Source organism: Camponotus vicinus, unplaced genomic scaffold (genome assembly GCF_025532165.1).
Source record: "Camponotus vicinus isolate PSW18456_S1 unplaced genomic scaffold, iyCamVici1.0 SCAF_2, whole genome shotgun sequence".
Classification (NCBI taxonomy): domain Eukaryota; kingdom Metazoa; phylum Arthropoda; class Insecta; order Hymenoptera; family Formicidae; genus Camponotus; species Camponotus vicinus.
In genome coordinates this window covers 23,171,364-23,198,947 of record NW_028141956.1, presented here as the reverse complement: position 1 = coordinate 23,198,947, position 27,584 = coordinate 23,171,364, and the positions used below count along the sequence as shown (strand labels likewise).

The following is a 27,584-nucleotide window of genomic DNA, read 5'->3' as shown; positions in this document are numbered from 1 at the left end:
TAAATTTGGAATCAGCACCCTCAAAAATTTATAAAACTATCTTCATATGAGGCGCATCTCTTTTGAGAAACCTGGAAAGTTAAGGAAAACTCTAATTATCATGTAATCAATTGATTGAATTTTATTAATCGATACACAAATTATAAAAATGAGCCTCTCTTTTGCCTTAGCAATTAAAAATACATTAAGATGAGCTATTTACGAGTTAATATAAATATTATCAGAATATAATGTTGAAGTAAATATGAATTTTTAGGAAGGACTTGAGAAAGATTATGCTATCGGATTCTTTTTTTGCAGGAGGCACACAGTCCTGTAAAACACTGATCTCGACTTGCGCGCGCGTCCGTCAGATACTATCCAATTAGCGCCAAATTAATATTACCCGCGGTGTAATCAGGCTGAGGAATACGCGGGTAAGGGACGCTGCGCCTTCTCTCTCGGCATAATGACACGTATTACTCTGATTGGCAACAATTGGTAACAATTGACGGGCGGAACCGAGCCTCGAAGGTTCCGCTACTCTGCCCGCGTTGTTTACGACCAGAACTTCGAAACGTTACACCTTAATTGCGCGGCTACATGCTCGAAGAATTATCAAGGCTTCCTTACGTCCCTACGTTATTACTTATTAAGCGTATACAGTTCGGCTCTAGAACGAAGCTTATAATACAGCCAGTTGTGTTTCATTCCAATTCGAAAACTCCGCTTGATCAAACAACATTCTCATAAAAATGAATCAAGATGCAGAGATCCTTGATGTCAATGTCCGCGGTATCCGCTCTCGTTAATATTTTTATTACTATCGCGGGATTATGTCGAGCAAATCTGATCATTATTGAAATTTACATAATCATGTAAAATTCGTTAAAAAGTAAGAGATTATTTTGTGAGTAAATTTTGAAGTTTAATTAACATTAATTCTGTATTGCATGTCGATTATAAGATAAAAAGCACGATCGCTGACATAAATATTTATAGATTATAAGCAATAATTATGCCAAAGAATGATCGAGATATATTTATTAAATTAGGGCATGATAATTAAATAATACACTAAGAAAAATCGTTTGATTGTACCAACAAGACGTATATGATTGAAGGCATTTTGGTTAAATCAAACAAGAATTTCTAGTTATCATGATAAGACTCGATTTTTTATAACTAGAACGTTTAATAGATTTTACTATAAGGATTTGGTTAGTATTTTCTGGTTGAATCTATAAAATTTCTTGTTACACTAGCTTCTTTGCTTGCCTCTAGTCGGCGAGCCACTCTTAACTTAACTCGTATTCAATATTTGCCATGAAATGTATATAAAGAACTAGTATTAATATTAAATCCAAGGTATATTTTTTTTCTCTTACGAGCAGTAGTGCCAGAAAGAGGACGCTAGCTCTCTGATTGTGTGTGTTTGAGCTGCATTCTCTTCTTGCATCACTGTTTATCAGTTTAATTTCTAACAAACTGAATTTAAAATAATTTCTTCAATAATCTGGATTGAATTTATCCAATAATTTTGTTGGAATTCAGAATATTAAACAGACTTTTGAAATTAGATGGAAGAAATTTTAGACGACTTGGTGAGTTTAGTATTATTAACGAAAAAATTTGGTAAATTTAACAGGAAGAAATTAATCAGATTCATCTGGTAATTCCTACAAGAATTCTGGTTCGTCCATTTTCCAACAGACATACTGGTTGAATCTACCAGAATTCTAATTGATGCAACCAGATTTTTTTCTCAGTGTAAGAATGCACGTTATAAGAGCACGAAGTAACTCGCCAAACAGCGTCAGTTTGATTTATAAAATCGCATAAAATCAATATAAAATCATATGGCTTATGGACTCATGAAATGAGTCAGCGAAGGGAAAGTGAATATTACGATGTTTGCAATAACCTTCCGTTCTTTTGTATCTTTTTACGAGATAAATGCTGTGTAGGCTGATTTTTTCTTCTCGGACAAGCACGTTCTCTCTATATCTTTTGCATATCCAAATTTGGAATACAACGTAACATCAATCAGTAAAAGAAGATTAAAATTCTTGTAGAAAATATTATTAAGATTCCGTGCAAATATTATGGTAAAGAAAAATTTTTTTTATAAGTGTGATGTATATGTTCTATACAAAAAATTCAATTATAAATTATTAGACATTCGGATTTAAGAATCTTTAAAAGTGTAAAACGGTTGTATAATTTTATAACATATATAATTATATTATTCAAATAAAATTTTCTCCTTCTCTCAATATATACTTTTAATTATTATATAAAAAAAATATCAAATATGTTTTCATCATTTTTCATATATTTTGTACATATTTTATTCATAAAATTTTTATTTCTATCAATACGTAATAAAAAGCTGGAATGTTTATTTATTCAAAAGATTCTTTCAATCTGCAATATGCTATTCAATCTACACAGAGAGTCCCGATCGCAATAAAGAATGCATACAATAATAGCAGTTATTATTTATCTCGCGGAAGATGTTTATCTATTTTTCATATTTTCCTTAGGCATGGGAAAATGCGAGTATAAAAAAGGGAAGATAGTAGAAAATAGTGTGAAGCAAATAGTGTATGCGACGCTTTACCGTAAATTATTCCCTTTAGAGTCAATCGCCGACGTTATTGAGTACCCCTTGGCAGTAGCTTAACGATCTAGATAAGAATTTTATGAGTACTGGCGCCATCATTATAAATATTTAGTTGGTATCACCCTGGAAGTCAATTCACGATGCATTTCCGCTCGTACAACGCATTTCCATAATCGTAACTCACACGCGAATATAGGAAGATGGATCGTAAAGTATAAAATGCTTTTAAACTAACGTGATTCAATTAACTTAAATATCAATCTCTTAATTGTTACGTTTTATTTATTCACACAAAGAATTTTTAGTAACTTTGAGGGCAATGCACTTTAAAATCATTTTTATTGCATTAAAAATATTGATTTTTCCGTTTATACAGAGTGTCCTAGACCACCCGTACACCCTTTTTCTTTCAAAAACTAAGCATTTTAGAGAAAAACGTTTTCGACAAAAATTGTATGGTTTTGAGGGGAACATAAGATGGTGTCATTGGTTTGACCTTGGATGGCATCGTTAAGGTGAGGTCAAGGACACCTTTAATTTCTTAAATGGAACCACCTATTTTTTATTGCATATTCTTATAGCTTATGTCGAGAGCTTTCCAAAACACTATAATAAAGTATTTTTTCATCAAGTACTTTTCGAGTTATAAGGCTTGAAATAATTTCCTAATTTTACATAAACCATAAAATATCTAGTAAAATATTCATTTTTCGATTATCTTACCTTAATACTTTTATATACAAAATAATGAGAGGAATCGATTGGTGTAAAGAAAACACATAATTGTTTCGAAAAAAAAATGTAATTGTTAATTGCAAATTACATTTTCTTTTTCGAAACAATTTTGTGTTTTCTTTACACCAATTGATTCCTCTCATTATTTTGTACATAAAAGTATTAAGGTAAGATAATCGAAAAATGAATATTTTACTAGATATTTTATGGTTTATGTAAAATTAAGAAATTATTTCAAGCCTTATAACTCGAAAAGTACTTGATGAAAAAATACTTTATTATAGTGTTTTGGAAAGCTCTCGACATAAGCTATAAGAATATGCAATAAAAAATAGGTGGTTCCATTTAAGAAATTAAAGGTGTCCTTGACCTCACCTTAACGATGCCATCCAAGGTCAAACCAATGACACCATCTTATGTTCCCCTCAAAACCATACAATTTTTGTCGAAAACGTTTTTCTCTAAAATGCTTAGTTTTTGAAAGAAAAGGGGTGTACGGGTGGTCTAGGACACCCTGTATATTATGTGAATATTCTGTATATATGAATATTTTTGATCCAATAGAATGTTAACACATCATTTATTTGAAAATGTTGACAATAAGAAAATGTTTTGGAGGAATAAGTAGATACTATTAAGATCCGCACATATGATAAAATGCAGCTGTTTCTACCGACGACTTAAATGTGCATGATTTCTTATTAAATGCGAAAACAAAAGAATTCATTTTTAAAAAATTCAACCCGAAAAAATTTTGTCATGTTTCCGTATTTAAAAAAATGTCACATTAAATATGATATCATGTTCTCATAAAAAAATAATAGAATTCTAATTTATCGTTTTTGAGACACATTTTTTGTAGTAAAGCTTACGAAAAATATGTTCCCCCATTAAATAATCGGTTATATATCTATATTTCTGCACCCTGTTATTCGAGAACACGGATTATTTACGATCCATCTGTTTCACATATTTCTTCTAGTAATAAAACCATTCAATATACTCGCAAATGCATTTCGAAATATATATTTCTCGCGAAATGTTACGGTCTATTGCAATTTTCTCGCGAGTAAATAGAAGCTGCGAAAAATGTACGGTATGTTTGCACTACTTGATGATCCTTCTTTCGTATCGTGAGCTTGCTCGTTACGTTCCAACGAACAAGCTTACTTTTTGCTGTAATTGAGATACTCGCCGGAGGAATATTAAGTCTAACACCATGTATTTGCCTTATGTGAGACACTATATTCTCTGCGTAATATATATTCCATGTGCAAACATTATATCTGAAGAGAGAATATTAATAGAAACACATATATTCTTAAAATAATTAGACATCTTAACTTAAGTAAGCAATGTCAAAAAGAATTTCATGTAAGATTCTTACAATTAGTGACAGCATAACATATGCGTATCCTTCGTGAAAAATTATTGTCTCAAAAATTAATTTTTATGCATATATAAGGTATATACACAAATCTTGTAAATAAATTCCTTGGGAATTCTATGATTTCTCAAGTAGTTTTGTTTAAAATTCCAACTAAAATTAAAGTATTTTTGTGTATAAATATAATTTTAAAATAAGTTTATTTATTGTGCGTGAATTTTATACTGTAATATAAAGAAAACATTTTAGTATATTTTAAATTACAAAAATTTCATATTTTTTATTAAATATATTTTTTAAAATAAATATTTATGTATTGAATAGCATATATGTTGATGCTAGTTAGGTTTCACTAGCAGATTGCTGGCCACTTGCAATATAAAAAAAAATTTATCAAGGAAATTTTTTAAAGCAATTTTAAGGCAATTTTTTAAAGCAATTTTAAAGCAATTTTTAAAAAATTCCCTGAGTCCCAATAAAATTCCATGAGAATTCCCTGATTAAAACAGAGTAAAACAAAAATTTCTCTCTAAGAATTCCAGGTTTTCTCAAAGTATATACTTTATTACTTTACTATTGTACTTTAATATTGGTTAGATTCTCATATCTTTGGCGCCATAATGTAAAAGTAAATTCCAATAGTATTTTTAGCGGGGAATATGGGAAAAATAGTTAAAAAATTCTACGATTAATAGATTTATTAATAAACAATATTGACGCTAATATAATGAATATGTAGTTTCATAACAATGTATATAGACTACATATGTTTTCGTTTGACATTGTTTACCTTTCTTATATTGAAATCAGACGGAACAATGATTGACTTCTATGTTATTAATATTTTTTACGACTTTGAAAATTATTATATTTTTTACGACTTGAAGAAAAAGATATTGTCCAGGCATGTCCTTTTCAAGACGAGCCAAATTTTAGTTATAAATCAGAATAGGTTTGGGTTAGGTTATATCTTCCGGAAGTGGAGCCTCCCCGTAGGGGGAGGGGCGGAACATCCTGTATCCATGCATGTATTTCGCAAGACGAAACGAAGTTCACTCTCAACAAGGATCAAGGTTAGGTATAGAATGAATTTTGTTTATTAATGATATTTATTGATCGTAGAATTTTTAAAATTTTTTCCCAATATTCTCCGCTAAAAATACTAGCGGAATTTACTTTTACATTATGGCGCCAAAGTTATGGGAATCGTGCCTTGATATTTATGTATAATTGAAGTATTTTATTTTATTTGCTCGCGTGTGTTTATATCCAATTCCTAAATTCTCTTAGTGGTTTCAAGTGCAAGTACTCGAAGAATATACAAATCATCGAATATACTTGTCTTGGATTGCACATCAATTTGCCTCGCATGTATTCGCCGAAGACAGGCTACCAATACCGAATACTCGTTTATATAATATACGATTATTTCAATTATTTTATTACGTATTAATCTTAGCCCACAGCATAATGCATATAATCATGAGCCTATTATTTCCGCGAGTGCGAGTGGGAAGAGAACGTTCATTCCGCTTCTCTCTTGGTATCCCGTCGCATTTTAACGATATTGTAATTTGGAGACCGCAAACCCCCTGACGTCACCGGGTGCATCGGAGCATCTTGTCGGCGCGCAGCCCATTTCTGCAACCTACCCACCCACCCCTTGCGAGCCGATAATCTCGATCAAAGGAATATTAACGGCCAACGAATTATAGGAATTTCGACAAATTAGATATCGGGCGAATTGAAGGATTGCGTTACTAATTCCGTCGAAAAACGCCGGTGCGCCGATCGTTATGCCAAGATTTATTCAACCGAGCGATTGTGAATTTTTGCAGCCGCGATATCTGTACACATGATACACGATACGCAATGTTCAGTAAAAATTGAAATCTAGAAACGCGTGGAGACAAAACGCGAAATCCCTTGACTAGAAAAAATACACTCATTCATGTATTTATGATGATTTATAATGAGGGAATATATGCAATCATCCGCGTTTAAATTGTCGTTAGGAATAGTCGCACCCTGCCTTTTGCTTGTCCCACGATCCCACGGCGCCGGTGATCCAGCCGTCGTAGCTACACATGCGGCCTTCCATGCCAATCTTAATATTATCCTTCGAATTATGGCCCTAATGTTATCCACGATACGCGTTCTCTACGCGCTACACACGTACGAGCTATCGACTCTAATGATCGAGCACGAAATTCGGAGCGATTTCCTCTCGCTCGATGTTAAACTGGTATGTATTACACCATATGGATTATTTCGCAACTTTTAGCAAACAGGGTTTTTCATCTTATTAAACTTATGTAATAAGCGATCTATTATATTGCTATTATGTCTACATATATTCGAGATATATAAAATGCTCTATCGTTTTTTTTTTTATATTAATAGAAGAATTTTCATTTCGCGAAAATATTCACCTTTTATTTCTCGTATCAGGTGCAAGGTTGAAAAAATTCCATACTTTTTGTGTAAAATCCATGTGAAAAAAATCTAATGGAAAAAAACCGGCAAAAAGTGATCGTTTTTATTAAAAATGTCGAAATAAATAGAGAATATTTTTATCTATATTCGAATAATTAAATAATAAAATATATTTTATATAAATGAAATAATTGAAAGAGTGTCTTCTAATTTAAGGTTTTTTTTTTCAAAATAAAATAATAGATTAAGAAGTGATATAGAAAATAAATTTGTATTTTTTGTTATAAGATGTTGAATAATAAAGGCAAATTAGAACTGTATTAAAATATAAAAATTTTTAATCTTCTTACTATTATAATTTTCTCAAACTTAAAACTTAATGTAAAATTTAATAACATTTACATTTTTAAATTTTTTGTTTTAAAAAAATGCATTTTACATAATATTTGATATATATTAATTTAAATTAAAAAAACTTTATTATTATATATTAGTTTTGTTTTTTTTAGCTGAATAATTATTATAATTTATTCATTAAAGCGAAAATACCTTTTTATAAAATGTACATAAATATATAAATATTTCAGTGTTATATATACTAATCACTTTTGTAGTTTTTGTCAATTTATTTCATTAGAGTCCGGATCAGTAAAAGCGAAATTTATGGTTTCTTTCACTCATGAATTTTGCCGGCCTATCCTGGATTAGTGACACGTAATTATTCGCACAAGTTCATTCGTATCGAACCTGCTACATACATACATGCGGATATTTCGCAGCGTCACGGACGGTCGGTGAAGTTCCGTCGCGAACACGAGACATTGTCACGAGATTTCGCCGTCGTAAATCTTGGGCGCTATATCGACGTGGCAAAGTGACGCGAATAATATTCGCCCGTTGTGGGCTATAGAATACATTCATATATATCGCGGCACGTATCGTGTAGCCTGTCCTGGCAGGAAGCGACCGACCGGCTATACACGGCATAACTTGTAGCCGTGTCGTGATAGCGACACTTCATAAACATGGGCTGGCGTCATGTCGTCGTTGTACCAACGCGAAACCCTTTTACACAGCCGATCGTTATCCGTCCACGCCGATGGACATCGACATTGAACATCCGTTTTTTTTACGACCTGTTCCGTGTAAAAAAAAAGAAAAAAATTCACCGAAAACTAACCCGTTGAATTTTTTACTTTTAATTCATCATACATTTTCGACCATTCTATTCGCGCATATTTCAGTAAAATTATTAATAAGAATTAGCAATAAATCATTTTTTTATAATTATATTAATATCTATATGAAGTATTGAAATATATGTATAATATAGCAGAATAAATAATAGCATATATAAAAAAAATTTATAACTTTTTATATATAATTTAGAGTCTAAAAATATTAACAAGAAAGGCAAATGTTTGGGTCAAAAAATGCATAATAATATTACATTATAATGTAACCATAATGATCATAAATGGATTCACTCACTCCATATATTTTACCGCTAATTACTCTAATTAGATCAATTCTAAAGGAGAAATTCTATAGAAGATATAAAAAAACAATTAAGTAATTTTAGTTCGTACAAGATTGCTTTAAATATCATTATTATCGCGTGATTATTTCAATACATTCTTCGACATATTTACGTTATATTCGGCTTAAAAATGGTATATTCATATTCATATTATTATTATTATTATTATTATTATTATTATTATTATTATTATTATTATTATAAAATGTCATGTATTGTTTAACCCAATAAACAAAATGTAATAATTCAAATTTTAGAAAAATGAGTGGAAATTTTTACTTTCATGTTGCTGAAACTGCGACGATATACAGTATCATATAAACGTCATAATGAGTAAAACTCACCGATACGCCTCCGATGCTACTATAATTTTCGATTCGTGCCACACCAGATCAATCCTATGATCAGAAATCCTGTGAAAGTACAAATCTATTGAAATAATGGCGATGATAACCTCATATATTGCTACGATTCAACCACGCATCATTTTTTAATTTACATCGAGTATAACATCGAGTTTAACTATATCAATATGTACAATCAGTAATACAAAAGCTCATTATACATTAATTAACTTACCTATCGATATAATAACTTGCGAAGAGGAGAGGGACGCGATGAACCCAGTAAAAATTTTCGTTTGTAACTGAATAATTTAAGCGGCAAATTTCACTGCGTTGTTCATGCACTCCATTACATATACACACACACATACAATATCGATTTTTCTAGAATATAAATCTTCTTATCAAAAATACAAGAGATACGCCACATCAATAATAAACCCAGCAAACACCAAGTAACAGTTATATAATTGTTAGTTATAATTTCCCACTCAACAATATAATTATTATTTAACACATAACAGTTATATAACATGTAACAGTTATATTGTTGAGTAGGAAATTATAACTAATAGTTATATAACTGTTACTCGGTGTTTGCTGGGAATAGATTCACTTACCAGTATATCCTGTGCTCGAGATTCAATTTTGGATTCTTTCCGTTATGTTAGATCGATCCTGGACAGGAAAAATCCTGCAAAAGATATGAACTGTTTAAGACGACTTTAACTTATTAGAGATTGTTACGATTCGTACGCCATTCCTCTCAATTTATATTACGTACTTTTAACTACGCGACGCACATGATATAATACATTTCTTGTATATTAACTACTAATTAATCCACTGATCGATATAACAATTCGATTCGCGAAGACGAAGAGGCACGGTCGACCCAGTCAATTGAACTTTCGGTAGAAACTAAATAACTTAGGCGGCAAACTTCATTGCATATCTTTTACGCGTATGACGTATGACCATACGGATCGACCGCGCCTCTTTGTCTTCGCGAATCGAATTGTTATATCGGTGGATTAATTAATAATTAATATACAAGCTTATGAACGTTGCAATTATCAAATTAAACAGCTTAGATATATTGGAAGTTTATAAAATGTTTGCCCAACATAAAAGAAAGAGATAGAAATAGTGAACAGATTATATGCATCTTTTTCTTTCTATCAAAAATAAAAATAATAGATTTTCAGAAATAAAAATTATTTTTAAATCTATTATATTTTTATTTCTTTCAAAAGATTTTCTGTAAAATCTATGCCTATTAAGGAAAAGAATAGTTCTATTCTACCTTTAATTCTTTTACGTAAAAGAATTCTCTTTTTATTTTACGTTGATGCTGAATTGTCATAAATATTCATTGAAAAAGAAAGACATTGACACGCATTCTATATTATTATTATATTATTAATAATTTACTAATTTATTATTATTAACATTCCCGACAAAAACAGTTACGTCACATCCTCGTCGAATCCACGTATTTTACGTGGCTTACGTGGATGCAGATTTATCCACGAATTATCTACGTCGATACAACTTTCTTTTTTCATTATTACATCGAGGTACTTTATTCTCGAAATATCAATGTAGATTTCATGTGCATATTTCTATTGAAATTATGATTAATCATTCAACGACTCGGTAATATTGTAATGTTAAAAGATATTTTATTAAAATTTTTCAATTGTAATTTTGTATCTGAAATATTTCAGAAATATACCTGCATCATGTTTTTTATAATATTTATAATATTTATATTATAATATTATAATGTTTATATTTTATATAATATTGTATTTGCAATATTTCTGAAATCTTTCAGAAAGATAAAAAAGTTTGCTAAAAAAAAGATTATATCTGTATGTTTCTAAATATGTAATAGTACATATGTATATAGAATATGCTTCCTCGCTTTGCCGCTATGCGGCGCTGCATCAAATTAGCTAACTCGTATTCAACTTTTCGTCATAAAGTGTATGTAAAGAACTGATACTAACACGGTCCAAAGTTTATTTTTTCTTTTAAGGACCGTCTACGATGGAACTAATATTGGTGGAGTGAACGGTGGAGTAAGACGTAAGCGAATGGTTCTTTTCCATTTCGCATTACTCCTAGTCTTACGCCTTACTCCACCGTCCACTCCACCGATATTATTTTCATTGTAGACGGTCCTTTAGTCAGTTTAATTTAATAAACTGATTTAATTTAAAATAATTTGTTTAATAATCTGGATCGCTTGTTGGGATTCAGAATATGGAACAGATTTATTTGAAATTAAACGGATAAATGGGAGATAGCCTATTTATTGCGTATATTAAAAATAAAATATAAATAAAAATAAAATTATTCTTATGGCCGAGTGTATTTATATACTTTTATAAATGTCCAAGATATTCACTTATCAAAAATGAAAAAAGTAATATGTCTCGAAAGTTCATGAAATTTTCACATAGATTTCACGTAGATTCTAGTACCGTTTTTGAGCGGATTATCCACTCGAATATCCACGTGGATTCAATGATATTAATCTACGTGGTAATAACGTGAATTTCACGTACTGTTTTTGTCGGGATTGCGAACGGCACCATGAGAACTTATTCAAACTGTTTCATTGACGGAGGCGTTTTCTCGCTCCTCGCCGATAAGTGGAAGTTCTGCAATACCAACGGAACCGCCGGTCGAATTCCTGACGTCATATGTACGTGCCGTGCTCCTCTCTCCGTGTTGTTCAATACGGTGTGCAGCGATTATTTATATTGTTGGGTGCAAGGCCAGTAACGCTCGAGGTATCTGTCAAAGGACAAAATGCCTGTGGAACGAGGGGAGGGCGCGGAGCGCACTTACATGTTTCGATTCGCGGGCGCTTGATTCGGAAAAAGAACGCATACGCGAGATTGTAATGTTCTAGTATAACGAGTCCACGAGTCCCCCTCGTGTATCGACGAGCTCGTCGAGCAGCAAAAACGACCAGCCTACTCGACGGCTAAGGACATAGCGTACGTAAGTCGTAGGAAATTCATTCGCGACAGCTGAAAGTACCCTTCTTCTCGGCGAGCGTTTTCCGGCAGCGAGGCGAAAGGTTAGGTTAGGTTAAGTTAAGTTTTGCGGTGCAGTGCGGATAACTGCTTCGCTCACCGGCCGCCACGCGGCAGCACCGTCGCCGGCACTGCTAGCGCGCGTTTCTACAATCTTTCTTTAATCGATTTGATTCTAATTCTTACTTTTAATTACGTTACTTTGATGTTTGATTTCTTACATGGAAATTTTCATGCAATAGTTAGTAGAGGATGGCGTAGTCGGTGGAGTTTCACATAAACGTCACTTAGGAACACAATATGCCAATATTATTGAATTTTCGACGTGCACTGATTGGAGGTAAGTGACTCGTAGTAACTTCCCGGCAAATACCAAGTAACAGTTATATAATTGTTAGTTACAATTTCCCACTTAATAATATAATTGTTATGTAACAGTTATATAATTGTTAGTTACAATCTCCCACTTAACAATATAATTGTTATGTAACAGTTATATAACATGTAATATAACATGTAATATAAATGCATATTGCTGGGTTGTGTTAAAACATTTTTCATTTAATTTTTCATGTTTTTTATTGTCAACATAGGTTCGTCGAGAGTTTTTCACGACAATAGGATTCAATCCTGATCGGAGATCCCCGAGATCTCGCCCATTAACCGCGCGTCTAGCGATCCGCAAAAGCGAAACACGCTGTAAAAGGGGAGGGACGGTCACGCCACGGCGCCAAGGCGGCTCTTCGAGCTCTCGGCTCTCGAGTAGCATCGCGGGCGGAAGAAAGAGAGAGAGAGAGAGACGCTCCTCCATTATCGTAATTTGCAAATTTCCCCGGGACCGCGATGAAAAACGACGAGGAGAAGAGGGAAAGAATAAAGGAGAGGGCGAAGAGCGCTACGGGGGTGGAAAGAGAGGAGAGGAGAGAAGAGAACGGACGAGGAGGCTCGGTGAAGAGAGACGGATGAAAAAGGGAGAATAAGACGGGGAAGGAACACAGGAACCGCGAAGACGGTGGCGGATTGGCGGCCTCGGGCGCGGTTGCGGATTCTCGGCGTGATGCCGGTGATTCGCGGCTTTGGTGCCCAGTAATCCTGCGGCTCCCCCTCTCCCCCCCTCTCCCTGCTACACTTCCCTCCCTCGTGGCCCGGCCACGATATTCCTCCTCCTCCCTCCGTCGTCTTTGATGCGGCGCGGCAATATGCCGGTATGCGGGGGCGGGACAGGGGGCTCTCAATCTCGCGGTAAATACAGCAATCGCTCGCGATGTGCCGTCCGCATTAATATAATTAGTCACCGCGAGCGATACGCGATACGGGGTTGGGAGGGGGAGGGGGAGATTCTGCTGGTATCCCGCCCGCTCGCTCCGGGCGCCGAAATATCTCGGCATTAAGCATATTTCGGGGGATGCAGGGTACGTCGGCGACGTGTGCCCCGGGGTACCACCGCTCGTCTACGACAGAAGTCGCCGTCTCCTGTCTGACGTTGTCCGTCAGCTGATTATGCTCCGTGCCTCGTGCGCGGCACTCGTTCCACAACCCTCCCCGCTTCGCGGAGGAGCTATGATTTAAATATTAATTCGGCATACATGTGTATGTAATATAAAGATCTCGTGTTTTTTTCCAGCATGGCTCCGAAGAAAGCTGAGGAACCTGAGCGGAAGCCGCTTATCGGACGCGTTGGCACCAACTTGAAAATGGGCATAATCGGTATACCAAACGTAGGAAAATCAACTTTCTTCAATGTTCTCACCAAGAGCCAGGCAGCGGCTGAAAATTTTCCCTTCTGCACCATCGACCCTAATGAAAATAAGTATCTTGATATATTTTCAATCCATTTCTTTATATTTAATATTTATATAAATAACTCTTTTGTTTTTCTCCTTCTCTCTCTATGAATAATTATTTTTATCTTATTCATACTAATCAAACTTTTCATTCTGTTGACCACATAAATTTTCTTATTTATTTATTGCACATTTATAACGAAATAATAATTTAAATACAGTGTATATAATGTGTAAACAATTTTATTTAATTATTATTTAATTAATATAAGTAATTCTCTGGTTTTTCTCTTTCTCTTTCTATCGATAATTATTTTTATCTCATTCTAATCAATCAAACTTTTGATTTTATAAATCGAACACATAAAGTTTCTTATTTATTTATTGCATATAAATGAAATAATAATTTAGGTATAGTGTATGTAAACAATTTCGACTTCGCTTGTTTAATCTTGCTTAAGTTTATACGCAAATGACATAATATCGAATTAAAAATTAATTATTTATGCAAGTTACTAGAAAATTATTTAAAAATGTGCGAGAAGTTTTTAAAAAAATCGGTACAAGAACATGTGGAAAAATTATTTGTCGATGAATCATTTAGCAAAAAAAAGTCCTTTTTGCAATTAACCAAAGATCTTTCCGATTGTTTACGAGATATTCCTGCACCATCGACAATCAAATATCCAAAAGCCAATCTGTATTACGCTTTTGCCGAAGATATACATCCAGCAAAAAGGATTATTAGCGCTTCTAAGTTTTTTGACGAGCAAAAATTTGTATCGCATTTCGCATGTAAAGAACGTTTTATTAATCAGGATTTTAATTTAGAAGATGAAGCTGTAAATCATTATCTTAGAACCGAACCACCGAGTTTCGTTATTTTCGGAAAACCAGGATTACATCGTAGGAACTTGGCATCAGCAATAGCCGATACTTGGAATTGCGTTTTTATTTCGCCCGTATCATTAATTCGGCAAGAGATCGACGCTGGAACCGAGAAAGGCCAATATATGGAAAGGATTTTACGGTCTGGCAAATCTATAAAGCCTAATATCACTATGAATTTGATACGATGCAGGATCAGGAAGAGGGATGTCAAACACAGAGGTTACGTTATTGAATGTTTACCATTTATTCCTAGTATAGACGATATGAACTTTGATAATTCATCGAGACTTATTATAAATATGGATGGCACTTGTCCAGAATTTTGCGAAACCACGGCAAGTGAAGAGAACTGCGAGGCACATGAAGATCCAATTACACCTAATAATATAAGATATGAGATGCAATATAAATACGAGCAAGAAATCCGTCGACAGATTGATGAAATGTTTATCACATGGCCGAGAAAGCCTCTGATTATTATTTATCTCGTATGTCCAAAGCAAGATGTTATGAGTAGATGCGAACATTGGCGTATAGATCTTTCCACGGGAAATATAATCGATACAAATGAATTTACGCGTCCATTTGATGACGAATCGGACACTTCGTACGATTTTTCTCAAGTTGCAAACGAATCAATCACGGATAATAATAGAAGATTGGTAAGTTATACATTCGGGGTTGAGATGCAATGTGATCTTTACGAACGATTGGCGTTACCAGTAATCGACAAATGGATCCTCGCGCACGATCCTCAGTATGTAATCCGCGTGGATGGTCGTAGCTCGACGCGACGGATACTTCAGATTCTCAAAACACGTTTATGCACCTTAGTATTGCAGCCGTCGATCCTTCCAAAGAAGATGATTGTACAAGATGATGTACATTTTCTGGAAACACCTGCAAAGATGAACTCGAGTGACGAACTTGCGAAAAAATCTACAGAAGAAGTCTTCGAGATTCTGAGGCAAAGAGAAGTCGTGTCACCCGTGTTTCTCTGGAAACTTTCTGCGTGGAAGTTTTATTGCCCCGTCGCATTAGCCCAAGGACGAACCATGAAGGGATTGTCGAAGCACGCGGTAAGATTTTTGAATAAGATTTTTTTTCTATCTTCTGAAGAAGCTATGTACTTGTTTATCGAAAATCCGCGAACGTTTTTATTGCCACCGAATCCACGGCCAACCTGCAAAATTGCGGTATTTGGACCCAAGTACGCTGGTAAATCGCAACTTAGTGCCAGATTGGCGGAAGTTTTTGGCGGAACAGTGATAAATGTTGGTGAGATTATGAGAAAGTTAATTAAACAGCGTGAGGAGTCTTTGAATCAAAAGTTGTATGAGAACGATTCGAATGTGCAAATTTCATTGGAACCTATCGATAAATCTGTTGATGAAAAGGCCGATATTATTGTACAGAATATTAAAGAAATACCCGATGTGAAATTGGAAGATGAATTACGAAGGGACGGTGGATATGTCGTGGACGGAATGTGCGTGAACGTTGAAGCCTGGCGAAAAATTATTGATGCTGGCATTGTATTTGAATATATCATCGTTTTGTTCGAAAACGAACCGTACGACTATCTGCTGAATAAATTTCGCAGTTTCTTTTGTCTTGATAATTCTGTGCACAAAATAGATTACGATACAGAGGCGGGTCAAGAAGAATATAGAATGTTGCGTGAAAATGCAGAACGGGACTATCTTGAACATTTAACACGATTCGAATCGGAATGGATAAAATTCGAGAAAGAAATCCTTGAATTTGAAGGAAATCTAATAAGATGTAATCTTGCAGATATCCAAGATGCGATGGAATACGTTATAAATCATATCAAAAGCCGTTTCGATATCTCTGTAAACGCCAAAGGAAAAGATCAAGAGAACGAAACCCAACAGGAAGAAATAGCAGCTGTAGAAATGGAAACAAATTTAGCTACTAAAGATACTGAAAAAAGAGGAAACGTCATTGATCTTGAAACAGCCGAACAACTTCTCAATTGCGGCTACTTCTTTTTCAGCGCCTTCGGACGATGGTGTCCTGTGCAAGTGTACACCAACAAAATTCCTGTTCAGATGTTTCTACCGATGAAAGCTCGCGGCCAGATTTTCCCGGTTATACATCATCCCTATATCTATTTTCTTGCCGGCGAAGAAGCGCTTTCTTCATTTCTGAATGATCCCTCCAAGTATCAGACGCTCGACTGCCGTCTATCGCTTATTCCGCTTCGAATCTCCATCATCGGGCCACCCAAATGTGGAAAAACAACGCTGGCGAATCGTTTCGCGAAAACGTACGGCATGAAGATAATTACTCCCCTCAAAGCGATGCGCCACATGTTGAAATACTATCCTTGGACCGAATCAACGCGTAAGATTGAAGATGAGCTTCGAGCCGGGCGGCCTGCTTCGATCGAATCCATAACGCGTGCCATAGAAATGTTTTCCATAGGGCCACGTGCAGCAACTCAAGGTTATATTCTAGATGATTGTCCTTCGAGTCGTCAGAAAGCCGAGCAACTGGCTCTTTTGGGGATGCAGTCGATGATCATATTTGATCTCAAGGCGGATTTAGAGTTCTGCCTCGAATGTCTCTCTTGGGATAATGACGTGGGAGGAGAAGAGTCAGTAAATTTCTCCGTCAATCTTTTGTCGCAGCGTTATGAGAAGTGGCAAGTGGATCAAGCGAGTTTTCGAGACTGGCAGAAGAAGTTCTCGCAAAACGTGATCGAGCTGGACGCAACTAAAAGCAAGTGGTACGTTTGGAGTCGCGCAGACTACGCGATGCGCTCCCGATTCGCCGACATTATGCTTTACTTTAATGAAGCGGATTTGGAAAAGGTTCACAGTCTGAAGCACATGTGCGTGTCACCTTTCGAGTTTCGATGGCGACAGAGTCGATACGAATCGTATTGTCCCGTTTGCTTGTGTCTTGAGAAACTCTTGAAAACTTCCGGTCGATCAGTGGATAGTCAAGGAATGGTACAGTTTAGAGAATACTTCTATTGGATATGTCTGCAACATATAGATGCTTTCGTCGAGGATCCACTGCAGTACGTTTCACCTGCCAATGAAACGTCTCTTCTCGACGAACGACCACGAATACTTGAAGAGGTGGTCGATACAGAGCACGCTTGCTGGGCGCAACGCCTTCAAGTCAGCGGTTTATGCCCGGTAACTTACGTCGATGGTCTGCCGGATCGCAAGCTGATACAAGGCAGAGCCGATCTGGGTGCTATCTTCAAAGGTAAAGTATACCTTTTCTGCAGTGAAGAGTGTCGTGAAAAGTTCCTTGCGCAGTACTACAAGTACACCGAAATGGATATTCCGTTTCCTCGCGAGGTCCCGCCGATCGAAATGCTGCCGGATATCGATTTCTTGGAGCAAACGATAGCGAGAGTGCTGGTCGAAGCTGTGAATCTAACCGCTGTTTGTCGGCCGAAGATATTCGGTTTATCAGCGGCTGTCAGCGCAGCTATTTACATCGGCGTCTACCTGAAGATGCATAATACGTCCGAGAAGTTACATGAGATGGACATTTACGAGGTTGTGAGCGAACGAATGGCAGGACAACACAAAATTATAGAGATTGTCACTAATACCATGAAGAAAAAGATTAATCCCTACGTATCTTTGCCAAAATATCCCAGTTGAATTACATTACATGCCACGTTCCTCGATGTATTTATCTTTCAATTATCTTTAAGTATGTTTCAAGATAATCATTATTAATCGTTCTAACATTGTTTGAGCTATCTATTTGCTTTTTGTTCCAGCACGTCGTGTTCCGGTACCCGATGCGAGATTCGACTATCTCTGCGAATATTTTAAGCCAGCTAGGTAAGAAGCAGCGAGGAACGTTCTTGAAATACGTTGACGTAGCGGATAAATGTGTACAGCGGAATAAAAGCATATAGTACACCGCCTACAAATGCACCGTTGTGAAGGGAAACGAGTCGGAATAACCGTGGGACATTTCCATACTTCTTCGCTTTTATTCTCGCAAGACGGAAATAGGGAGCTAGGGGGCGATCTGCAATGCAGATCGGTCTGAAATTCGTCTACGAAACGCGAAGTTTCCGTATTCATCGGTGCTACACATTCTTTATTCGCGTTACTACGTGATGCAGCATTCTTAAACGCGAATGACATCAACGTTAGATTTTTTTTAAATAAAATTATCGAAAAAAACAACGTACTTCGAGGATAATATAATATTGATTTCAAGGAAAAGCTGTAGCAATATTTGATTATGATTGTGTTTGGTGTATTTCAATCTTTTATTATTATTATTTATTTATTTTTCAATCCGTCCCTTCGGCTTTGGATAAGAATTAAAATCAAGACAATTTTTTTTACGATTCATTGGTTTCTTAAAATTAAAATTAAAGTTAAAATTAAACTTCAAGTATTAAATATTACAATTTAAAATTAAAAATCCAAAAACCGAATATAGAAACTGAAATAGACTCCAAAATGAAAAATGAAAATAAAAAAATTTCAAACAATAGACTTAGAATATATCTATCAGTCTCACGTGCAAGAACGTGATTCTCGTTACTTGATGAGTCGAGAGTTAGCAGTTAATAAAACTCCTCGGTCATGCGTCTTTTGTCACTTTGTAAATAATCGAATGTAAATCGTGCTTGCCCCGCGAGCGGATTCGACGTGAATCGAAGCATTGAAAATGCGAAACAGCGCCGGATCAAAGAGCGAGTCGATTCATCCGCGGCCTCTATAGCCCGCCCTATTATCGTATCCCGCGTACTCGTCGTCTCGTTGAAATCGTGTCGGAGCTCGTCCCGACCTCGACTACCGGCACGTGTCGGATGATTCGACGATCCGTGATGAAAGCCGGCTAATACACATCATCTCTCCCCCCGCCGCCCTCCATCCAATGGCCCGTCCACTTTCACCGACGCCTCCCTTCAAAGGCTAATTGTTTAATGAGCCCGCTGGCATTAGCATTTAAATACACCTCGTTGTCACTGTCGTCGTCGTCCCCTCCCTTTCCCCCTCCTCCTCTCCTCCCTGTTGTCATTCTGCGCGTGCATCACGTGGCATATGCCTCCGACCTTTATAATCGCGATCATCCGTGATCTCCGTTTCGAAGGGAATCAACGTGTGGACGCGAAGAGCGAAATAATACCGTTCCATGCAACGACTGATCATACATTTGCGCTCAAAGTAAATATTTAGACTGACGCGATAATTTATTGCTATTTGTTATCGTTGAAATATACTAGGTTTCTACTATTGTTTTGTGAAATTCAAGAAATTTGTTAACAAATTATATTAGATGTATAACTAAGTTCCCGCCGTTTTTTACTTGAAAAATGCATTTATTTCAATAAGAAAATGAATTAATATATTAATCAAAATATAATCCTTTGTTTTCTATGATTTTTAACCATTTTTTTTTTTTTTGCAAAAGTTGGATTCCGTGACGATAGAACGTCTTGTTTTTTTAAGCAATCTAATGATCGATGCATTTTTGGACTTCTTCGTAATTGGAGAAGTGTGTATCGGCGAGCACGTGTTGCATTGATAGGAAAAGGTGATAATCCGATGGGGCCAAGTCTGGAGAATAGGCTGGTGCGGGAGAACTTCGCATTCGAGCTCCAATAGTGTTTCTTTTACGATTCTTGCAACATGAGGTCGCGCGTTGTCATGCAAAAGAATCACTTTACGTCGATTACTGGCCTTTTTCGCATCAATTCATCATTCAATCAGTATAATTCTTGTTGGTAGCGGTCAGCCGTGACTGTTTCAGAAATCAATCGATGAGCTTCAGCTGCAATTTTATTTAAATCAAAGCAGTGAAGAAGTATATGTCGAAAAAACAACTTGTCACGTTTCATTTTAAATCGATTCAAAAAATATCTTTCACAAAAAATGAATCTTTGCGCACACAATTTTATTGACAAATGCCCAACTTCACTACATTTGCAGCTGGAGCCATTTAATTATGAGCGGCGGGAACTTAGTTATACTCCTAATACATCTACGGTGTTTAATCATGAAAGTCATCTGTATCATTTTTCAGTGTATTCTTTGTATCTTTCAGGTAAGTTCTTTACTTGCAATGAATTCATGATGTTGCACGCTTTGTCTGACAGAAGATTTAGAAATATCGGAGAAATAAGAAAACGATTCGATGAATTCATCTTAAATAGAAGCTTTTTATTGATCTGGAATCTCTGCAACATATCTGAAAGGTGGAAGAAAGTGCTGAAAAATGATTACTTTTATGATTGAACTGTACATGTATTTGTTAATAAACATTTAATCTCATAAAATATAGTGGAAAACTTATTTATACACCTATTGTACGATTTACTTTTCTGTCAAAAATATGCGTAATTATAAATTTGGATTTTTTTCTAGTAAAGTTCCGGCCTTCCTGCACGTGATGGACATTGCAGGATTAGTAAAGGGCGCTGCTGAGGGACAAGGCTTAGGAAATAACTTTCTCTCTCACATTGGAGCTTGCGATGGCATATTTCATCTTTGTCGTAAGTGTTATCTATAACATCGTTGTTCGTTGGCGCTATTTGTCTCCCATTAATATCCCGTTTTAATGTTTGCGCTGACGTGTACGGAGCGTCCCTGCGTAAATAAATGAATCGCACGTGTTTTCGCACGGAATTATTTCGAATACGGAAATCGCGATAAAAGCGATTATAACGAGGAAGGGAAATTTTTGTCGATGAGATCGAGAGATTAGATTTTGAACTGATTTATTTATTTACTTCGCGTTTAGCCGTTGAACGTATAGTCGCGGATGCTTATTTTTACGACACACATACGCTTATTTTTACGACACACATACATTTATCCTGCTGGTTAACACGTGCTGCGAACACGTGTTATGATCATCGTTAACCATTTTCCTGGAAGTGCATTAACATTATTATTCATAATAATGCAAATCGTCCTATGCTTATCTCTTGGCAGATATATCTATGTATCATATAAACAAACGGAATAATCGTCAGATAAAAATTAAAAAATAAAATAAAAATATACAAAAAATCCTATTTGTTACTCACAATTTGTATTTTGTTGCTAGTTGATATTTGATGTGAAATTTAAAAATTATGTTAGAGTTTTTGGCCTCTTTGTAGCAAAAATTCAATTGGAAATTGAGGAATTTAATTCAGATTTTTTTGTGTGACATAATATTTTGTAATTCATCGGGAGTCACATATAATAAAATGAATCTACGGTGCATCCGCAGAAGTGATTAACACACATACTTAACATCATTTTAATGTAACACATAGTAATTTACTAAATAGCTGTTGATTCGTTCAGGGGGAACCGTGCGATTGTTAGGTATATATTACATTCGTACTGAGAATAACATTTTCGAGGTACTTTTGCCGGTTAATACGTCTTGGCAGACCGCCGACAGGTGGTAATTTTTTCAATTAAACCGACCCGGCAATTTTCGCGTGGCGGCAGCTCGCTTAAATAATCGACATGCGAGCTTCGCAATTCAGGCGAATGTTACAAGTATTTCCAGTGGCAATTCCGACTTTGAAATACTTTTTTGTACGCGAGATCTATTTATTCGCATTTTTTTTTCAGGTGCCTTCGAGGATGACGATGTCACCCACGTGGAGGGTGATGTCAATCCCGTGAGAGATCTCGATATTATTAGCGAGGAGTTACGATTGAAAGATGTCGAATTCTTGAATACGCATCTCGAAAAGCTTGAAAAGCTTGTAATTCGTGGTAATGATAAGAAGCTGAAACCTGAATATGTAAGTAATTATATTTCATACACACAAGTAATAAAGTAGAATAATTTTTTTGAGGAAGAAATCAGCTTCGATATAAAAATATTATTTTGATGATTAAAAGAGTATATATACATAAAGCTGTTATTATGAAAATTTTGTATTATTTGAAACTATCTTTATTTTTAAAAATTAATAATTTAAAAAATTTTAATAATTTTAATAATTTTTAATAATTTTAAAAATATCTTTAATATTTGTTATACATTTTTTTATACATGGAAAACATGTACTATATATTTTGCATTATAATCGATATGACGTAACTGACTCTTATATAGTGACATATATTAGCTGAGTTGTTTGAGCTATCGCGATAATTCCGTAGGAAAATGCAGATGTTTCGAAAATTGCTGTTCTTAACAACGTTTATGTACGCCCAATCGACCCATTTTCATCGATGCGTAAATAAAAGCTCGTTAAATGCGCACAAACAAACGCGATATCGCACTGAATTCAAATCACACGATTTGCGTTTGATGCGCTCGTTTATCTTTCTCTTAGTATAACGGTTCATTGTTTATCTACTTATGCATTTCTGTCAGGTATTATACAGTTATATCGTGAAGAATATTGAGCATATATCTTATATTTTTGGATATTTTAAATCATAAAGACACATTTTTTGATTATATTATTTCCAATCAATCTCATTAAGCATTATTTGTGTCACAAGAACATAATATAAAATATTTCTTTTTTTATTCTTCCTCATTTAGTGTTCATACACTAGGATGCAATATTTTGAAAAGATATAAACAATAATAATTATCTTAACTTATATAATAAAGATTATGTTAAATATTATTTTAAGCAATTGTTCAGTATTAGGGAAAAATTGTCAATAAAATCGAGGCAAGACAATACAAGATAAGATTTAAGTTTTCAATACCAATACAATATTTTAAGCAATTGTTCAGTATTAGGGAAATATTGTCAATAAAATCGAGGCAAGACAATACAAGATAAGATTTAAGTTTTCAATACCAATACAATATTTTTAGAATATTGTCTTAAGTCTTGTGCAACCCTAGTTGATACGTGACGCATGAACGTTTAGCAAGTACAGTTACAGCCCCCTCGTCAAGACCAACTACAAAATTACCGAGAAAATTAAGAGAACGCGGGCGAAGCAAAGAATTCCTGGAACGAGTCGATCGTTGGATTACCCTCCTTCCGCGGATTGACCCACGGCAATTACCCATCTCCCTCTCGTTCTCGACTTTGCAATTTGGCAAAAGTTTTCGAGAATTCGAAGCTACCTTTTCGTCTCTTCTTTCTCTTTCTCTTGATAGAATTAATGGGATCACGCGTGCTTGGCTAGCCAGTACGATCCTCTAATCACGATTCGATCGCAAAATTATCCTATTCAATGGTCCGCGTTCGTGCATCCTGAATGCCTGGCGAAATCGATGAATGACGAAGTCGTTGCGAGATACAAAGCAGTTACGCAATAGCGTCCTGAAGATTCAATAAAAATTTTTAATCTAAATTCTAATCTAAATTTTGCAGGAAACGCTTTTGAAAGTGAAGGGAGTTTTAACGGATGACAAGAAACATATCAGGTTCGCCGATTGGAGTAGCAATGATGTGAGTTTAAGCAATTTGGATATTTCTGTGTTTTATTATTAAAAGTTTCCTTTAATTTTACATTTTATTTTACAGTAAAATTTTTATGAAATTTCAGGTCGAAGTACTGAACAAATATTTGTTTCTCACGTCAAAACCAATTCTATATTTGGTGAATCTGTCAGAAAAAGATTACATACGCAAAAAGAACAAATGGTATGCATTTTATAAATAACGTAATACTTTATAAATAAATTAAATAAATATTGCCACCTAGTATTATTAATTTATGAGTCTGTTACATTTTTTTATTTATTCAACAGGTTAATCAAGATAAAGGAATGGGTTGATAAGAATGATCCGGGTGCGGTGTTAATTCCGTTCAGCGGCATCTTCGAAAACAAGATTCTTGACATGGACGAGGCGGAACGCACAAAATACTTCGAGGAACACAAAGTCACCAGGTTGGTATCAGCTTCCATGGTCCGTTATAACGATTATTATGTTTATCCTGTGAATGTTTGTGGCTTGTGTCGCGCTCGCAAATGAGAGGGTTTAACCGTGCGTCGCTTCCCGCCACCTTCCTTGAATCCGGTGAGATTCGCATACGTCGCACGTGAATTTGCCAGTCGGCGAGGAAGCACCGCAAGATTGTAGGAAAAAAAAATTAGACGTAAAATCCGGCGAAAGCGTCCCTCCCCCCAACCAAGCTCGGGTTCCCACACATTTAGCTATGCACCGAGTTATCCTCTAACGGTAATAATAATGTGGTTGGGGTCCAGCCAGCGTCTAGACTCCGTCCCACTCTCACTTCTACGTGGGTCGGCTAATAAAAACCGTAGCTTCGACGTGGCGCATTATATTTTTACGAACGGCTATTCAAATTCTTGCAAAATTGCATAAAAACTCCTCCCGCTCTCGCAGGCATAATCGAGGAGGTGGGTGGAGCGAGAAGTAATCGGTTCGGAGGTTCAGCAATTCGATCAGTTAGTGGGTCATTCGTACCCCAGGGCTCCCTTGTATTGCACGTGGTAGATTCGTGTAACTTGCATATCTATAGTCTCATAATCAACCTCATTAAGCTGTTGTCTATTATATATCTGATATCAAAAAATATTTTAATAAATAGAAAAGAAACATAAGTATTAGTAAATATTTAGCGATAGAAGATAATAGAATTTAATAAAAGAAATAAAGAGAAATATAAAGAAGATAATAGAAGAAATAGCGAAATAGATTCGAGATATTTCCTACGATTTATGTTTTGGTTGAGACTCTCATAGTGTGAATAGGAGAGAATCTACAATACCTAAATTTGCTTAATGATCGGAGGATACAAATGGAGGGACGAAAGATACGGTGATTTTATTTTGAGACCGCAGATATAACTGAGGCGCCGCTGGAATAGGTCTCCGCTAGAGTTAGAATGATAAAATTGCGGTATTAAGTCGTTCGCCTTTATGTGTATTCTCTGAACTCTGGGACTTTCATCAGGCCCATCGCGCGTTCCACTTGCGCTAACCCGTCATTAGACGATATTTGGCCCGAGACAATCTTATTCCACAATGCGGCGCACTTCTTGAACGCGGACGCGCATTATTTTTTTATAATTCGAAAAATAAAAAACGTGTGTTGTGTGTTGTTTGATAATAAATAAGTCACCTATTTTTCAGTAAGTAAACATCTTTTTTAATCTTATGTTTTTTTCTTGTTTAGTGCGCTTGATAAAATTATTGTACAAGGATACAAGGCGTTAAACTTGCAATATTTCTTTACGGCCGGCCACGATGAAGTTAAGGCATGGACAATCCAAGTAAGCACAGATAAGAATTAAGATAATAAAGAAAGTGTAATAAATAGAGTGTAATAAAGATTGTACATAGTTGTTTATTAGATTACATGATAAAATTTTATATTATATAATATTAATAAAGAATATATATAATTTATATATCAAATATATAAATTTATATATATTAGATATGTACATGTATTAATATAAGAGAAAAAACTATATATTATATATTATTATCTCTTCTTTATTGCAGTAAGTTATATGATATTAATTAATAAAATATTGTTTATATAAAATTTACTTTAATATAATATAATTGTATTGTTCGTGTTTTACAGAAAGGTACAAGAGCACCTCAAGCTGCTGGAAAGATTCATACAGATTTCGAAAAAGGATTCATTATGGCAGAAGTGATGAAATTCGAAGACTTCAAAAACGAAGGCTCGGAAGCCGCAGTAAAGGTATTTGAAACAATTTTCCATATTAAGCAAGATTAGGTAATAAATTTTCCCTACATTTATTATATATTTTTTATTTTGTCATTAGGCTGCAGGAAAGTACAGACAACAAGGGCGTGCTTACGTAGTCGAAGACGGTGATATTATTTTCTTCAAATTTAATGCAGGTGCCGGATTAAAAGACGCGAAAAAGAAGTGATGGCACGCATTTCTCATGTTGTTGCTCGTCCATCTGTACATCAACATGATTCTGTTATCCTGTTGTACGCATCATCCCTGCGTCAATTAATCCAACTCATTTCCCGATTCTCCTCGACTTTTTCATTCATGTATACACGTCAACGCGAAAATGATAGTGATGACAATTATTTTTATATTCTATAGTCATCTAAGTCATATACAGAATTAATCGCGCGCGTGCTCATGATATATTTAAGTGACATTTTATTGGAGTAATATTTAATGTTCTTTTTGTTCAAAATTATATGCATAAAACAATGCACTCAATATCCACATGATTCTTTTACAAGTAATGAAGAAGAAGAAAACTGCATTTTCATATTCATTACTATGTACATAATTAATAGATTTAAGCAACTAAGTTGCATTCTGCACTTTTTGTCTTTGGTGTAAAAATGCGCGAATGAGAAAGAAAAGAAAAAGAACGGGGACGATATGTACGTAAAACATTTCTTTGTACGCTTCTGTATTTATTCAATGACTATTAAACTTATAGATTGGCATAAAAAAATTTTTTAATAATCTCACAAGTTTACCGTTCGGTAAATCTGAGTCAAGGTTTTATTTTTCTTTTGAATAAGAAATTTTGAATACATTTTTGTGAAAGCAATTGCATTGACACAGGTGAATTCTATTCTATTTATACCTTTTCTTTTTCAATATCTATAATTTATATTATTTCTCTCTTCGATGATATACTATATATCATTTTCAATAACACTTTTTGATAAATTTAATATTTTCTGATATTTTTAAAAATACATCTCTAATGCGATAAATATATTGTTATAAACTATCAATTCTAAGTATTGTGCTGATATTTCGATATAGAAATAATTTTTAAAAGATATACTAATAAATGTGAAAATATATAATTTTTTTTACATCTTACATAAGAATAAAAACAATATCTTGTAAAAATAATAAATAGATAAAGGCGACA

At 34.9% G+C, this 27,584-nt stretch overlaps 2 protein-coding genes and 1 long non-coding RNA gene across 7 annotated transcripts in view; 2 read left to right on the top strand and 1 right to left on the bottom strand.

Moving 5' to 3' along the window:
* LOC145967253 (uncharacterized) overlaps window positions 1-12,166 on the bottom strand; it is a 147,243-nt gene extending 135,077 nt beyond the window's left edge. The window contains exons 1-4 of one of the 2 annotated variants that reach the window (XR_014437322.1): window positions 11,624-12,166; window positions 9,668-9,741; window positions 9,283-9,444; window positions 9,048-9,116 (exon numbers count right to left, since the gene is read on the bottom strand). This is a non-coding gene — a long non-coding RNA (uncharacterized LOC145967253). The remainder of the gene's footprint in view (window positions 1-9,047; window positions 9,117-9,282; window positions 9,445-9,667; window positions 9,742-11,623) is intronic. The other variant, XR_014437321.1, reaches the window with a different exon arrangement.
* On the top strand, window positions 11,733-27,260 carry LOC145967250 (obg-like ATPase 1). 4 transcript variants are annotated; one of them, XM_083091953.1, is made up of 11 exons: window positions 11,733-11,851; window positions 13,725-13,906; window positions 18,554-18,614; window positions 21,162-21,289; window positions 22,368-22,543; window positions 24,092-24,169; window positions 24,267-24,364; window positions 24,472-24,612; window positions 25,865-25,961; window positions 26,282-26,404; window positions 26,490-27,260. In XM_083091953.1, the coding sequence occupies exons 2-11, from the start codon at window positions 13,726-13,728 to the stop codon at window positions 26,598-26,600; spliced, it is 1,194 nt and encodes a 397-aa protein (XP_082948079.1). In that variant the 5' UTR covers window positions 11,733-11,851; window position 13,725; the 3' UTR covers window positions 26,601-27,260. The 4 variants fall into 4 exon arrangements, with proteins under 4 accessions (XP_082948079.1, XP_082948080.1, XP_082948081.1 ...); XM_083091954.1 differs by lacking the exon at window positions 11,733-11,851 and adding an exon at window positions 11,870-12,061; XM_083091955.1 differs by lacking the exon at window positions 11,733-11,851 and adding an exon at window positions 11,870-12,065.
* LOC145967251 (uncharacterized) lies at window positions 13,916-15,783 on the top strand. The gene is made up of 2 exons (XM_083091958.1): window positions 13,916-15,437; window positions 15,610-15,783. The coding sequence occupies exons 1-2, from the start codon at window positions 14,418-14,420 to the stop codon at window positions 15,640-15,642; spliced, it is 1,053 nt and encodes a 350-aa protein (XP_082948084.1). The 5' UTR covers window positions 13,916-14,417; the 3' UTR covers window positions 15,643-15,783.
* Window positions 27,261-27,584: the final 324 nt, after the last annotated feature.